General features: G+C 38.6%; 1 protein-coding gene across 2 annotated transcripts in view; it reads right to left on the minus strand.

Moving 5' to 3' along the window:
• Positions 1 to 17,228, minus strand: part of AFG1L (AFG1 like ATPase) — a 194,708-nt gene that overhangs the window by 139,280 nt on the left and 38,200 nt on the right. For both annotated transcript variants that reach the window (XM_046674358.1, XM_046674357.1), the window contains exon 3: positions 3,717 to 3,768. In XM_046674358.1, coding sequence (XP_046530314.1) covers positions 3,717 to 3,768 — 52 coding nt within the window. The remainder of the gene's footprint in view (positions 1 to 3,716; positions 3,769 to 17,228) is intronic.

Raw genomic sequence — 17,228 nt, forward strand, 5'->3', positions numbered from 1 at the left:
AAAAGATTTCTTTGCCCAAAATCACTAAGTGGCCAGGTGGGTCACTAAAGTTCCATTTCATACACCAAAATTTCAGTGAAATTCTAACTCCTAGAAGATTCTCTTTAAATCCAAATGTTCGGGTCCGTGGCCATTAAGTTTGTGCTCTCCACTTCACCAGCCCAGGGTTTGCCAGTCCGGATCCTGGGCACAGACCTAGCACCATTCATCAGGCCATGCTGAGGCGGCGTCCCACAGAGCAGAACTAGAAGGACATACAACTAGAATATACAACTATGTACTGAGGGGCTTTGGGGAGAAGAAGGGAAAAAAAACATTGGCAACAGATGTTAGCTCAGGGCGAATCTTCCGAAAAATATATAAAAATAAATGCAAATGTTCTGGAGAGGTAACCTCCTAATCCAATGGTACCCATTAAAAATTTAGCAAGTAGTTTAGAACAGCTTAGATTAGAAATAGCTTAGAAGTAGTTCAGACATTTAGCTAGAAGGCAGATCCTGGGATAACAGGAGTCCAACCAATTTAAAAAAGTAGAGGAGAAAGCTGCGTCCTCTGGAGGATCCAGCATTGGAAACACTGAGGCCTGAAGGGGTCAAAGAGCAGGAACAAACCCTAGCACGCCAACAGGTAGTAATGGATACTAGAGACACCAGACCAGTGTTTTGCAAGCTGCCACTAAAACAGAACTTTTTTGTCATAAGATAGAATGGAATAGAATAGAATAAAATAGAATAGAAAATATCAAAACACGGAAGAGTAAGTTTTCCTTCATGAAACTATTTTTCATAGGTATGTGTGTATGTGTGTACACGCACATGAGCAGGCATACACTAGGTCGGGACACAAAATATATTTCTGTCAGTCATGTTCAAAAATGTTTCAAAGCCATCGCAACAGTTTGTAACTTTTCAGTGAGCAAAGGCCGTGTCTCCTTTTAGTCACTTTACATCTCCAGAAACAACACACTGCCTGGTACAAGGCAGAAGCTCAATAAACACTTGTCGAGTGAATGGAAGAATGTGGACAGGAGATGTTGGAAAAAGGTGGGGAAGAAACCAATACTAATTTTACCTACTTCACAATTTTGCTTTTGTCTCTACAGAATCCTAAATAAAACCTTGTATTTTTCTCAAAAGAAGATTCTAACTAGGAGAGTAATTTGTGAAACCTAAAACTCTTTTAAGTGCTAACTTTGAAGCCAAAATTGACTGCTCGAGAGCCTCGCCTAGTGGTGCCCTTTTCACAGCCAACCCCCTGCAGAAGGAGCTGGAAGCGGCGTCCTCCATCATTGCCTCCAAGCCCAGCAGAATTTTGCTTCCCAGGTCCTAACCTTAAAACAAGTCTACCTTTCACCTGGTGAAGTTGCCAGTGTGAAATAGGAGAGGTTAAACAGGAGGCAGTAAAACAGGGACTGATAAACAAAAATGTACTTTTTTCTCTTCTAATGTATCAAACAAATCATTAGCCCAGCCAACACCACTGTAGTCTGCCGGTCAAAAGTTGAGCCCTGGTTGTAAGAAAACCAGTTGCAGGGGAAGAATGAAGCCATAAAATACTACTACTGAAGCTTTGGGCTTCTGTATGAGATGTGCTAAGCATTTTATTAATGAAAACACTTCACTTCAGGGTTGAACCATGATGGTAATCCCTCCAACTTCTACATCAACTCTACTGGGGTTTCCTGGATTGAGAGTCCATCTAAGACAATCATCTCAACATGTCTCTGAAGAAGGAGAGTAGAACGAAGTGAGCATGACAGAGCCCAAGCCAAGAGCAGGAATAAGGAGGGAGAAGGGGGCGCTATGAAACAGACATCATCTTTCCCATCCAGCCTCCTTAAAATTTCATACCTGTTGCTCAAGTCTAAAAAAGGAAAATAGTAAAGAATAAGAGCTAATGAAAACATTCTGAGGCTATTCTCCCAGTCAGAGAGCACCCAAGATGAGAATTTGACATATCTTTCATTACCTATTTTGTAACTATTCTAAACTCAAGTGATTACAGCCACCAAAATGTTCATCTCATTTCCTGTTTCAAAACTACTTTCTCTTCCCCTCTCTATATTATAAAGAAGTTCCTAACCAGAGGTTGCCACACAGCCAGCCTATGTGAACATCCCATGTTATTACATCTTTTCTAATTCTCTCCAACATTCAGATGAATTACATTTATTGTACCTCCCTTCAATTCATTAGAATATGGCTGTATTTTCCAAACTAAAATCTAATAACTTTCATAGGTTGCTGGGTTTTTCTAAGTCCTTTTGCAGAAGTGGAAACAGTTGTGCTTTACTAACCATCTCCATTTATGGTTAAGTGGTTAAGGTAACAGGAGAAACAAAGATGGTGATTTTAGCAATGACAAAACATGAAAGTGAAGGTATAGGAAGTAAGTGTTCTACAAAGAGGCAAAGAACCAGAGATGACAACAGAATGAGACCTGCTAGAGGTACCCAAAGGTGCAGACACATGAAACTGATCAAGAACCTGGTACAAATTGCTTCCTAAGTAAGAAGTAAGCATGCATGGTCTCAAAAATACCAATTCGCCAATAAACTAAAAAAAAAGAATAGTTTGAGCTTCTTTCACATTTTTAAATTTCAAGAACTTGAAGAATCCTACGGGGCAATCTCTATCATTCACTGTGAGCTAAACAATTCTCTTTTTATTAGATTTGCTAAATCTATAAGTGTAAAACAGGTATTGAGAGGCATTCGTAAGCAAATCAGAAAGAGAGGGAAGATCCAGAAAAGAACAGTTTCATCTTTAAGGCACTATAACTACTTATTCAACTCCTATTATTTTTAGGAGTTGCACTGAAATTCTTAGTAAGATAATAACCTCTGCCACCATTTCCTCATAATTCAAATTTATTATGGCTACAGGAGAGCCTGAAGGCTGTTTATTAGTCAAGAACCAAAACTGATCTCGGTACATGTAAATGTGCATTTTGAGTATATCAATAAAAGAAATGATTGAAAGCAATAAGGCCAGATAAAGTAGGAGCCATGTTCATGACCTCAGTGAATGTGGGTAATCAGGGAGAGGTTTAGGACTAGGACAAAAGGATTTGTTTGAAGAAACAGAAACCAGAAATAGATAATTTCAGCAAGAATGAAGTCAGGGAAGAAGCAAGACATTAACTGATTAGGAAAATCTAGAAAGTGAGGGACAGCTCATAAAGTTTCCAAGAAAATCTGAGTCTTTGTGCCGAATGTATGGAAGTGGGACACCAAGCAAATGATACCATCCATGTGTTAAGAATATACATTAATAACTAAATTAAAGATAATAACTAAATTGAGGACAAGGGCTTAGATTATGAGTAGAAATATTAGTGGAAATTAAAAGTTAAAAAGAACAGCTTATTTTTTAAAAAGTATTAAGCTGAGTCAAATAGCACTGAGCAATGAGATGCAGATTTATCTAATAACCTATCTACAGATGATTTCCTTCCCTGAGATCAACTCATTTCATACATTAAACAGTGTTTGCACCCTAACCTGCTAACTAACCCTGCTTTAAACTACAGTCACACACTATGAGAAGCAAAAGGGCAAACTAAGATCACTGCCCTCCCGTCCCCTTTCCTCTCCCCTTATTTTACCTTATTCCTTTGCTGGCAGCCAATTGAGGGATAGAAACGGAAGTTATCCCTGAGTGAACGCTGGGACACTTTCTGTTTGGACCACTCAAAACTTATTTCAGCACACTTACCAACATCTCCATAAACATACAGGCCCCTTGGAGGTTTTCTCCTTGAAAAAAGCTGCAAATTAAGAACAAATTATAAATCTCTAACATGGAAATAATTAAATATCATCATATACATAGTTTTCCTAACTGTGCTATACAGGACTAAAATGGGCTATTGTACACAATAAGTACGAAAAACTTGATGTAAAAGGCTAAGAAGCCCAACTTAGGTTTTGATACAGGAGGCAAGAATCATGGGAGCCCAGAGCAAGGGCACTGAAGTCACACAATTTGAGTTTACATCCCCTACACCATTTACTAACCATGTAATCTTCCCCTTCTTTCCCAAATGGGCTCCCCAAACAACAACCACCAAGCTCCCTCTCAGCAAGCAAGAGACGAAAAGAATTTCTCTGGAGAAACTGAATGGTCTCCAGGAAAAAAAGGTTCAACGGCATTTATGTGTTTGCTTCTCTCAAAGATGTCCCTATCAGATCACCTTACAGTAAAACACAGCAGTCAACAAATCTCTTAAGATGGAGCCTCCAATCAGCTTGTTAGTATCTGAAAAGACTCTAAAACGAATTGATAGCCAAGAATCAATAGAAATTTGAAAAAAAACTTCCAAGATGAAAGTCAGAGACCAGAGCAAATAAACAGTAGGGGAGGAAAACTCACAGGAAACAGACTACACAAACAGCAAAAGGAAACTTCAAATTAAAACTGTAATCGACACAACCAATATGCTGGGGGAAATAAGAGAAGCTATTAATACTATAAAGCAAGAACACAATGCAATTTTTTAAAAGGAACATTAAGAACAAAAGAGAGCATTCTGAAATGTAAAATATAGTAGCAGAAATAAAATTCCAGAAAAAGGATTAGATGATAAGCTCGAGGAAATGTTCCAGAAAATACAACAAATAAATAGCAACAATAAGAGATGGAAAACATAAGAAAATTACACGATTAATTCAGGAAGCCCAATATATGACAAAAAGGAATTCTAGAAAGAGAAAAGAGAGGAAAAAAAAGAGGGGAAGAAGTTATCTAAGAAATTTATGCAGATTTTTCTCAGATGTGAAGGACTTAATTTCTAGATAAGGAGGACGGAATAAGTGTCTGGCACAATGAAGGAAATAAGATCTATAACAAGTCACAATTCTGAAATTTCACCGAGGACATAAAGAAGACCCTACAAACGTCCAAGGTGGTGGGGGTGGGGGGAGCAGTAGCAGTTAGAGGTGGGTAGAGGAACAGGTCAAAACAACAGATAAAGACTTGAGTAAAATTTGAGGGACAATGATTTTCAATCTAATCCATCCAATTTATCCATCAAGTGTGCAAATGGGAAATTGACATTCCATACATACAGGGTCTCAAAAAAACCTCCCCAACAGAAATAGGAACACCCAGGCTCCAGGAAACACAGAGGATCCTGGGGAGGAAGCCCTGGTAAGATGGAGAGTTGCTCCAGAACCACAGCGGCACAAGCAGGTCAAGAAAGCAATTAAGTCCAGTCCAGAACAGGAGGATGGAGGGCTCCAAGGGAGAAACAAAACGGAACTTCTCTTTGCTTAATATTATTATTAACCAAATAACCATCCTGAATTTTGTTGCACTTAGAAGAGCAACCTTCAAACTCTGCAACAGGTCCTGGACACCTATGCAAAAACCAAGGTAAACCAGAGCAGAGAGAATTCAGAAAGGGTAAAAGCAGAAAGAAGCGAAGGTTATACCACTTAGCACCAACTAGAGCAGTCAATATTTCAGCAGAGAACATTCTCCAAAGCTAGATTTCAGGATCTAGTACTAATGCTTTCATTTTTTAATCTGTGGATTCACTCCAACATGCCTCAGAAACCTCTCTCACTTTCCTGTCCCTCTCTCAGCTTTACCTATAAATCCAGCCCCTGACTCCAGCAGGCCCCTTCCAGAAGAACCTTCACCAGGCTTTAGGCAAAAGTATCTTCTCTGCTTTGATTCTGCCAGCTGAATGCCTTCCCTCTGTTCTCTGCACATTAACTTACCAGCTATTCTTAAATCTCAACTGAAAACAGATTCCACTCCTGCCATAACCTTTTAATTTGCCTTGTTTTAATATCTTATATGAACCCTTCTTGTACACTGGTTATTCTCTTTTCCACTTGCCAGGAAAAAAGCATTAGCTCTTAAATAATTTTAGAACCCTTTGAACTTAATAATCTCTAAGTTTATGCTATATATTAGAAAACTTACAACCTAATAATCTCTAAGTATATTCTATATATTAGAAAGCTTTTGAAAGCAACATTCTGTACTAGGTAACTGGAAGCACATAGCAATTAATAATTCTTCACAACACAGTTTGCAGGAATAGTCTGGGGCTACTCTAGTACTGTTCATGTGCTATAAGCAATATATGCTGAATAAACGAAGTTCAAGGCAAAAATTTAACAAAGATAGGGGGAAAAGATGGCACGGAGAGAACTCAATGCTATTGAAAAAAAAAAGAAAAGCACTCAGGTCCTATCTTCTGTTTTACCCACTCACATTCAATATATTTTCGAAAGAGCACTTTGGCAAATATATTACATATATAATTTATATTATAGTAAAATCTAGAGGATGACAAAGAGATACTGTTGTAGAGTACCAAAGGGGATCCTCCCACAGCTGAGATCACAAACACATGGTATGACACAAATACTGTTTAAGATGAAGATTTTATTCTAAATAAATTGACAAAAATGATAAATGTTAGATACCATCTATCTAAATGATGCTATATACTCCACGTATTACTTAAGGCAGGCTAATTTTCTCCTAATAAAAATTTCAGTCTTCCAAAAATTACTGAAATTATTTCAAAGGATTTAAAAATCTATATTTTAAGAGGTAAATCAGAGGACTGAACAGAGAACAGTAAGACTATTTAGAAGGCTATAAAATGGGTCCTAAAGAAGTTTTAAAATTCTTTATTCATAGCTGTGAATTCAGGGACAGTTAGGTTCACACAGTGTTCTTCAAAATAACTAACTTACACAGGAACCCACACCATTTACATACTCCTAATTTACACTTTCTCACAGTTTATCCTATTTTTTCAGTACCATGAAATTCCTTTCTTAATGTTTTAATTTCCTGTAATTTGTTCTTATGTCTCAGAGAACTCCACCCTGGCATAGCTCCTCAGTGCTGGTATTCTCCTGTGCTCCCCTCCCCCATATGCCTCCTCCTTCCTGCTGGGGACCCAGGAAGCTAACCTTGCTGGCTGGCTGCTGGCTGGGCTCAGCCCCTGGGACTCACTACTTAAAGGAGATGGGAGGGAGAAGGTAGAGAAAAATCCAGATCATTCTCTCCTGTTCCCTCCCGGCTTCAGTGCTGCATCTCTGGCAGAGCTGCATCCCTCCAGAACCATGAGGTCCTCATGACACAGCTCTAGGTCTCTCCAGGCTCTTCCTTCAGCCCTCCATTCCTTGTTTGCTGTCTTAGGCTGCCCTGCCCATGTCATCTCTTGATTCAGTCTTTATCTGAAACATCTGCTGTGAATGTTTCCTCCCAGGAATCTGATACATACTCAATCCTTAAAATGCACAAACACTAGACAAAGACTTGAAAATCTGAACAAATGAATAAGTTTCCCTAGTGACAAGTTGTAAGTCATGTTACTTGTATCCAAGTGAATTTGTAAAGTAGGATGATGACATCTTCTCTAATGGGTTTTTGATAAGGATCCAATGACACTGTATTATAGATTGTGTAGATGGAAAGCTTGAGGATGATGCTGGAAGACAGTGGTAATCTATCACCTACCTCCTAAGCATAAAAGATATAGCAGAAGAGTATTGGAGTTGAAACCAAAAGATCTGAGTACAAATTCTGGGTCTGCTACTTAGGAGCTATGTGACTCTGGATAAGACACATCAACTCTACAACCCGCTGTTTCCTTATCTCTTGGGTGCAGGGCAGAGAACAGGGGAGTTCCCACTCACTGCCCACCTCTGCATGACTAATCACAAGGCCCACTCACTCACACTGAAGACTGCAAACATCATGTGCTTACTGATGCCTGCTTCCATCCAAACCTGTGGACTATGCAAAAAGAAACATCACACCCTTTGACACATCCCTCTCAAAGATCTGAACAATACTAAAGCACGTTTAAGCTATTCTACGTCTATATAAACTCTACACCAAACAAATCAAGAACACATTCAAGAACATGTGGCACAATTTCAAATGTAGTCCATATGCCGAGCCATAAAGGAAACTAATAAATTCCAAAAAATCACTGTACTCCAACAATAATGTAATAAAGTTAGAACTAAATGATGGAAGGATAGCTAAAAATAAAGAAAATCTCATACTAAGGTATCAACCTTCCCAACACATTCACCCAGACTTCTGAAGATTGCTGAAAAAAGTCTGGAAGCCCTGCAGAGGGTACCCTCTCACCAGTCCCTCCATACTGTCAACAATTCTGATTCCCTGGTTAGTTCACTCTCTGTCTCCACAATGATTCTCTGGAACCTTCTCAGTTCCCTTCAAGCTAAACTACACTTCCCGTTACTTTCAGCAGATGCCTACTTCTTCATAGAGAGAAAACAGAAGGCATTGGGTTGGAACTCCTTCAACTTCTTATATGAAATTACAATCCCACCCATATCTGCATCCATCCTTTCCTCTCTTCTTCCTGTGACAAAGGAAGATGATTCCTCTTCCTATACAACCTTCTATCAACTGATATATGAAATATCAACTTCATGTAAAATGTCTTTCTGTGAATTTGTTTTTACAATCTTGAAGCGTAATGTCTTATAAGCAAGACATAAACCTAAAAACCCTAAGGGAAAAGAAAGATACAAAAGCAGTGAAATTAAACATTTGGGAAAAAAATGCTAAGGAAGGTAAAAAAGCAAATAATAAACTACAAACAAAAATTTGCAATACCTATTACAGACAAGAACTTATTTCCTTAGTAAATGAAGAGTTTTTATAAATCGATAAGGAAAGTACAAATGGATTAAACATATGAAAGAATATTTAATCTCATTCACAATAAAAGAAGTGTGATTTAAAATGACAATGAAATACCATCATGACAAAAATCTAAAAGTCTGAGATGATACAGTATTATCAAAGATGTATGGAGACAGGAAGGCTCACAAACTGCTAAGAATATGAATTGCTGCAATCTCTTTTGAGGCAATTTGGCATTGTCTTTTAGAATGTACTTTAACTGAATAATTCCATTTCTAGAAATTTATCCTGCAGGAGTACCCACACATGTACACAAAGATGCATGGACAGTCCATTAATAGGACATGTAGTATATATTCATATGATGGAATACTATACCATTGTTAAAAGCTATTGAATTGTGGAACATTCATATGAAAGAATTAAAAAGAGCAAGGTAGCTCTTATAAGAAGTAGAGAGTCTGATGTGGCATTGTCTCCCAGATACAGTGTTAAAGTTAAAAAAAATTTTTAAAATACAGACCAGTGTGTATGCTGTGGTCCCACCATATAAAAAAGAAGTAAGAATGTGTGGGCATACATTCACATACACAATTGTTTATAAAGGTTATCAGAAAATTTCTGGAGGACTCCGCAAGAAACTCAACAGTGAACACTCCAGAAAGGGAACAGAGGGGATAAGAGGGTCTTAATTTTAATTGTACTCTCCTTTATAAAGTTTTAATTTGTTACCAAGTATAAATGGGTTTTTTTCTTTTCATTAAAAAGGATGATTTAGAGAAGAGTAGATATGCTTCTGCCAGAGGACTCATTAGCCACAGCACAAGAAAAGTAAAGGGATAAAAAAGGTGTTAGGTACAAAGAGGACAGGACTGGAGAAGAGATATCAGCTGAGTAGAAATTTAAACAAACTTCTGGAAGAGTGAATGTTGACAAAGGAGGGTAACTGAGCGAGCAGGTGGGAACAGCAGAGCACAGAGCGGCCCTGGAGAAATGTGCCCTGAGGACGGACACTAGAGAGGTTGAAGTTCTTGGAAAGGAGGGGTCTTGTGGAAAGCATGAGAAAAAGGGGGGAGAAGGATGAAGAATAGTCACATACAACCACAGCCATCCCCCTCCCCCGCCCCCTCCCCGACAGCACTCCTAGAACACTTTTAACGCCCAGGCAAAAGATCAGAAGCCTCTTCTCAGACCAAAACCAGACATGTAGAGTTCCATTGTATCAGCGTGTCCACTGGTCTACTTGATGGAGCCAAGAGACCACACAGAACACACTCCTCAAATTTTCCAATACTTTTAAATTCCAAATTTCCTATTAAAGTTTGGGCTCTAAACTAGAACAGGATCTCCTATGGCAGGGACAAGGACTTAATCATCTTAGCATCCACAGAACAACAGACACAGTAGACACTCAAAAGTGAGTGTTGAGTCAATGCCTTCAAGAATTGCAGGCGATGGTAAGAAATAACAAATAGCTTTCTAGGACAAACTTAAAAGGAAATCATGAAATGTGTATACAGACTACACACAGAAACAAAAGATGAGAGCTGTCCCGTTGTCATAAAAATCACCTCCCCTCATTCCTGTACTGGCTTTTGTTGAGTTCTCTGCCTCAGATTTACAACATTTGCTAACTGACTGTTCTTCCCAACCATCAACACTAGTTGTTTAATTTATTTTAAACTTTTATATTAAAAGCAAGAAAAATAGAACAAATAAAGTTTGAAGTTGGCAACTAGAAAAAAATTTGTTGTACCATATGCTTTGAGTTAATCCCAGTATTAATTTGGATATTTTCAAATAGCCATTAGTTCTAAAATAAATCAGCCTTCTTTATATTTATTACTTTAGCCACAGGCAGGCATAAACAGGGGCTTCATAAATGCCTTTAGGTCATGGTGACCATAATATGGTCACCTAGTCTGAGGACCGTAGGATTTGTAATGCATTAGAATAGGAGATCTTTCCACGGACATAGCAACTTTGGTCAGAGGTCCCTCAAATATATCACAACAAGGAGACATGATGAAATATGGAGGTTGCAGTGCAAACAACATATTACTAGAAAAAATAGCTCAAATGCATGTTTTCTTTTTGGAAGTTATCTTTAAATATAACTACAGTCCCCCCTACTCCATATCCATTGCTTTCCACTTTCCCACAACTGTGCAACAGACACGCTCTTTAAGTGAGAATGACCCCATCCCCAGCTCCATCCCCCGTAACAGGGTGATGGGTTGAGGTCTGAGCTTATGACCCAAGTTTGATCAAGTGGAGTTCTGCTGTTCAACACTTGGTGAAAAAGAAGCTCTTTCTTCTGGGCAGTATGGTGCATAGACGTGACACAAGTTTGCTACTTTGAGATAAGCCAAGCTAAACACAAAGCCAAAATATGCAAGAGGGCAAACTCAAGAAGATCTCAAAGAAATACAGCCAAGACCCTAATACACTGCACCTGAAGCATACCTAAGCCCTGGACTTCTACATGAGTCAAGTGATTACTTATCCTGTTTAACCCAGTTTTAGCTGGGTTTTCTGTTACTTGTAACTGAAAGCATGCTAACTGATGCCATAATATAATTCCACTTAGCCATGTTAGTGGCCTGATATAAGTAAAGTATTTATGAAAGTATCTATTCTCAAGAGAGAGCTATAGTAATCAAAATGGTATGGTATTGGCATAAAAACAGACACATAGATCAATGGAACAGAAGAGAAAGCCCAGAAATAAACCCACACATATATGGTCAATTAATTTATGTCAAAGGAGGCAAGAACATACAATGAAGAAAAGATAGTCTCTCCAGTAAATGGTGCTGGGAAAACAGGACAGCCACATACAAATCAGCTGAAAATGTCTGCAAATCATATATCTGATAAGGATTTAATATCCAAAATATATAAAGAACTCATACAACTCAGTGGCCAAAAAACCCCAAAAAATCCAGCTAAACAATGGGCAGAGCATCTGAATAGATATTTTTCCAAAGAAGACATACAGATGACCAACAGGTACATGAAAAGGTGCTCAACACCACTAACCATCAGGGAAATGCAAATCAAAAACCACAATGAGATATCACCTCACATCTGTTAAAATGGCTATTATCAAAAAGACAAGAAATAAGGGTGCTGGCCCAGTGGCGTAATGGTTAAGTTCACGCACTCTGGTTTGGTGGCCCGGGGTTTGCAGATTCAGATCCTGGGTGTGGACTTATACACTGCTCATCAAGCCCTACTACAGAGGCATCCCCCATACAAAATGGAGGAAGATTGCCATAGATGTTAGCTCAGCAAGAATCTTCCTCGAGCAAAAAGGAAGACCGGCAACAGATGTTAGCTCAAGGCCAGTCTTCCTCACCAAATAAAAAGAAAAAAGACAAGAAATAACAAGCGTAGGCAGGGATGTAGAGAAAAGGGAACATTTGTTCACTGTTGGTAGGAATGTAAATTGTTGTAGCAACTATGGAAAACAGTATGGAGGTTCCTCAAAAAATTTAAAATAGAACTACCATATGATCCAGCAATTTCACTTCTGGGTATTTATCCAAAGGAAACAAAAACACTAACTCAAAAAAATACATGCACTCCCATGCTCACTGGAGCATTAATTACAATAGCGAAGACATGGAAACAACCAAAGCATTCATCAATGGATGAATGGATAAAGAAGATATGGTGTATAACTACAATGAAATATTATTCAGCCATAAAAAATGAGGAAACCCGGGGCTGGCCCACTGGCATAGCAGTTAAGATCGCACACTCTGGTTTGGCAGCCAGGGTTCGCTGGTTCAGATCCTGGGTGCAGACCTATACACTGCTTATCAAGCCATGCTGTGGCAGGAGTCCCACATACAAAATAGAGGAAGATGGTCACAAGTGTTAGCTCAGGGCCACTCTTCCTTGGCAAAAAGAGGATTGGCAGCAGATGTTAGCTCAGGGCTAATCTTCCTCAAAAAAAAAAAAAGAGAGGAAACGCTGCCATTTATAACAACATGGATGGACCTTGAGGGCATTATGATAAGTGAAATAAGTCAGAGAAAGACAAATACAGTATGACATCACTTATACGTGGAATCTAAAAAAACAAAATAAACTCATAGATATGTAGTCAGGAAGCATCCTCAAGTTTAGACTTATTATAATAACCTAAATCAAAAGGGAAGATGAGGGGCCAGCCCTGTGGCCTAGTGGTTAAGTTCATGCACTCCACTTCGGCGGCCTAGGGTTTCGCTGGTTTGGATCCTGGGCATGGACATGGCACCTCTCGTCAGGCCATGCTGAGGCAGCGTCCCACATGCCATAACTAGAAGGACCCACAACTAGAATATACAACTATGTACTGGGGGGATTGGGGGAGAAAAAGCAGAAAAAACAAAAAGGATTGGCAACAGTTGTTAGCTCAGGTGCCAATCTTTAAAATAAAAAAAAAAAAGAGAGGATGATAAGAAAAGCAGGTATCAAAAACAGTCATTAAAATTTTTTTTAAAAATATGACTATACTGCAAATTGTCCAAGAAGGAAATGCACTGATGTCATGAGTGTTTGGGGTCCTGACTGTTATGCATTTGGTGATGTACTCCAAACCACTAAATTTAGTAAAAATTTATGTTTTGAATTTTACATATACTTTATATAAAGCCCATTTCCACACAAGGAATCTTTGGAACATGTGGTTTATATTTTTAAAAGTAAATATCTAATCATCATTCTATCAAAATTTTATGAGACAAAATCAAATGCGAATTATGGATCCTGGATCCAAACACAGACACACAGACACAAACACACATACACACACAGGGTTAAAAGAACATTTGGGTAAAAATTCAAGAAGTCTGAATTCGAACGTGGGCTTCATTTTTAGGATTGCCAGATAAAATACAGGATGCCCAATTACATTTGAATTTCAGACTAACATCAAATAATTTTTAGTATATGTATGTTCCAAATATTGCATGGGACATATGTGTACTAAAAAACTATTCATTATTTACCTGAAATTCAAGTTTAACTGGACATCCTGTATTTTTATTTGCCAAATCAGGCAACTCTTTTAGATAATATTGTTACATCAATGTCAAATTTCTCGGGTGTGATAATGGTAATACAGTTATGCAGTTATTCCAATATCTTTATTAGGAGATATATAATGATGTTTTTAGGGGTCAAGTGTTATGATTTTGCAACTTACTCTCAGATGACTAAAGAAAAACATATATTTAGAGAGAGAAGAAAACAAGTGTGGCAAAATGTTAATCATTAGTGGGCTTAAGTGTATTGTTGAAATTTTTCAAAATAAAAAGGAAAAAACAAAACAAAATTTGGTAAGGTGACTAATTACTGTATTACTTTTTCTTTTGAATTAAATTTAAAATTATTCCAAAAGTACCCGCATATTTGCATTTTAGACAGCTACTTTCAAAACTGTTACCAAAACTATTTCTTTAACTGCTGCAAAGTAAACATTTGTCATCCACCATTCCAAATACTTTTATTTAATCATTCTAACCCTATTCTTTGTTCCTTATGATATTAAAATTCTATCATGAACAAATAACCCAAGGTGATTCTCATCAAAGTTATAAATTAAAATAGCATGTCCTCCACCGTTCTGGGTTACTATCCATCTGCTACTCTGGCATAATTTCCATTAGGATAATTAGATAATAAGGATGGTGCTTTAAAATAAAAAGTGCTTCCAATTTGTTTAAAATGCAGGAATACTATTTTTCCTCTTTCTCCCCACTCCCCTCACCATTCCATTATTATCTCCCAAAATGACAGAATCGGAGACAATGATTCCAGCTGGAATGCTGAGCATAATTACATCTTTTAAAAACTAGCATTATATGATTCTCAACATAGACCACTTTTTCATAAAAGTAAATCACTTCAGGTTCCTAACAAAATCTTTAAAAACTAAAAAACTGAACTATATTTTAGCACCCGTAAATTCTCTCTAAATGAAAATCTTTTTTTAAATGCCTTCAGCTGATTTGCAAAAGAACCCTCATAACCTAAAGTACACCAATTTGTTCAGTTTACTAGTATAATTAAGCCTATTTAAGTATCTAAATAACTAGAAAGTGTGTGTAAGGGGGGGAGTGAGCTTAAACCTCTAAAACAACTAGCATAAGAAATGGCTCAATTTCTGATTATAACAAAATTTGAAGATGCAAATGACTTTTAATGCCTCATGCATTCAAGCAACAAGCATTTAGAAGTGCCTATATGTGCCACTGGGAGACAAACGACAGGAGGCAATTTCTTCAGCAAATCCTTCCACGTTCACTCACTCCTAATTGATATTCTGCTTCTGGCCTAGCTTAGGCAAAGCTATGCTAGGTGTGATCTATTCCAGTCCACCACTAGTTCAGAGGGATGTCCAGGACATTAGCATAATTCTCAAACCAATCTGGAATTCTTCAAAAGCAAGATGTGGAAACTATTCCTCAGTCTGAACCCAGTCGAGGTTCTGAATTTGAGGAACTAAAGTGGCCTTCCAGGCTTCTGCTGGATTAGCGAAGAGCTGATGCTAAGGAGGGAATGAGAACACAAACATATCCAGAGAGGCAAATGGATATAGGAACTCAGAGAGACACCTACACTCTCATGCAGACACATGGATAGGCTGACATCCTCCAGGACAACTGCCTTCAGAGTCAGCAGAGAATTATTTTGTGAATCTTCAGTGACAGCTTTGTTATTTATTCATTTTTCATTTACTCTGCAAACATGGATTGAGCATTGAGCAACTACTTTGTGCCAGGCAGTGAGCTGGGTTCCGCAGATCTAGGAGACCCAGGAAAGAAAGACACAGTATTTACCAAAAAAGCATGTGGTCACTGGGTGAGCAATATGGGATGGGGCATAACAAAAGGATGGGGGTTGGGGGCAGCCTTAGCAAACACCCAGAGGCAAGAGAAGGACCCAGGTTTGCTCAAGGATCTTCAAGTGGCTAGTCACAGCTGGTGCTTTTATTGTCAGCAGAGAACAAAGACAGATGAAGCTGCAAGAGACAGACACCAGGCTCTCAAGGACCTTGTAGAACAGGCTAATGAGTTTGTACTTTCTCCTGAGGGCATGAGAAACCTTATGCAGGAGAATGGTGCAATCAGATTGTGTGTTAGAAATATCATTCTTGGGGCCCGCCCGGTGGCGCAGCAGTTAAGTTCACACGTTCTGCTTCAGCAGCCCGGGGTTCACCGGTTCGGATCCCAGATGTGGACATGGCACCGCTTGGCAAAAACCATGCTGTGCTGGCCATCCCACATATAAAGTAGAGGAAGACGGGCATGGATGTTAGCTCAGGGCCAGTCATTCTCAGCAAAAAGAGGAGGACTGACAGCGGTTAGCTCAGGGCTAATCTTCCTCGAAAAAAAAAAATCATTCGTGATACATTATGGAGCATGCACTTAATGGGAGGAAACTACAGGCAAGGACATCACCACTTGTACCTGCTCCACTGACAAGCCATCCTGGTTGCCAGATAGAAGTGTGGTTCAGGGAGAAATACTTGTGGGGGCTTTTCCGTGGTTCATCAGGGCAAAGGCAACTGAAGGCAGCTCTGTGGTGGTCTCCATTGCCATGAAGGGGCTACAGATTGCCTTGGAGCTGTGCTTCAGGCTTCTCCTGGAGAAACTGTACATGGCTGTGGCAGTGTGGCTTGAAACACGTGTTCAGATCCTAATATCTGCACATTTCCATGAGAGATGATGGCATGGCTTGCAAGTGCTCAGTTTTTCTTTTATCGTCTCTTGTTTCAGAATAGAGGCTTTCACTCAGCTGAAAACCAACTGTATAATGCAAAACCGGCTTACTATTCAACTTAAGAAACTAACTGAAGGCAAATATCTACCTCCTGAAAAGCTTAATATCGTTAAAAGAGACTATTACTTCTTAGAGTTATAGTTAAAAGATGCCACCTTCATAGAGAATCTTCAGGAACAGCAAATGTGAAGGCAACCGGTGAAGAGCTCACTAGGTACAACTCCGAACTTCAGGTTGAAATAGATTTTATGGAAAAACAACTGAAAAAAGAAAGACTAAACAATTCAGAACTAGATTAAGTGATTGGTGACTTTACAAGAAGAACAAAATTACTAGACATAAATCAAAATCTATCATACCACGTGGCTTTTCCAAATAGAGCATGCCCTTCACCAAAGGGTCGGCCTTCATGTGAAAAGAGATCTTTTCACTCCCCTCTACTCAGATTCTCACCCTTGTACCACGCTTTCCTCCCCACTTCTTCCTCCATATCACAGTCCTTGTTGCCAGTGGATCCAAGTAGACAATCCTTAAAATAGAGACCTCAGCTTTCCTACTCCATAAATACTTTCTGGCAAGGGATTTTTCTAGCCTACTGTCTATCCATCCTGATTTTCCTCTTCTATGTGCTGAATTTTCCCCGACCAACCCCACATTCTGAAAATAAGAGAAAATTACCTTTAGCTTTGATTCAGTATTCACACAAAACTACTACTGAATACTCTGAATATGAGAAGAAACTTGAGACTTTTCTTGTCTTTCTTCAAATGTAATTTTGAATTCTCAATTTTAGTT

The sequence above is a fragment of the Equus quagga genome, chromosome 11 (assembly GCF_021613505.1).
Source record: "Equus quagga isolate Etosha38 chromosome 11, UCLA_HA_Equagga_1.0, whole genome shotgun sequence".
In the NCBI taxonomy this organism is placed as follows: domain Eukaryota; kingdom Metazoa; phylum Chordata; class Mammalia; order Perissodactyla; family Equidae; genus Equus; species Equus quagga.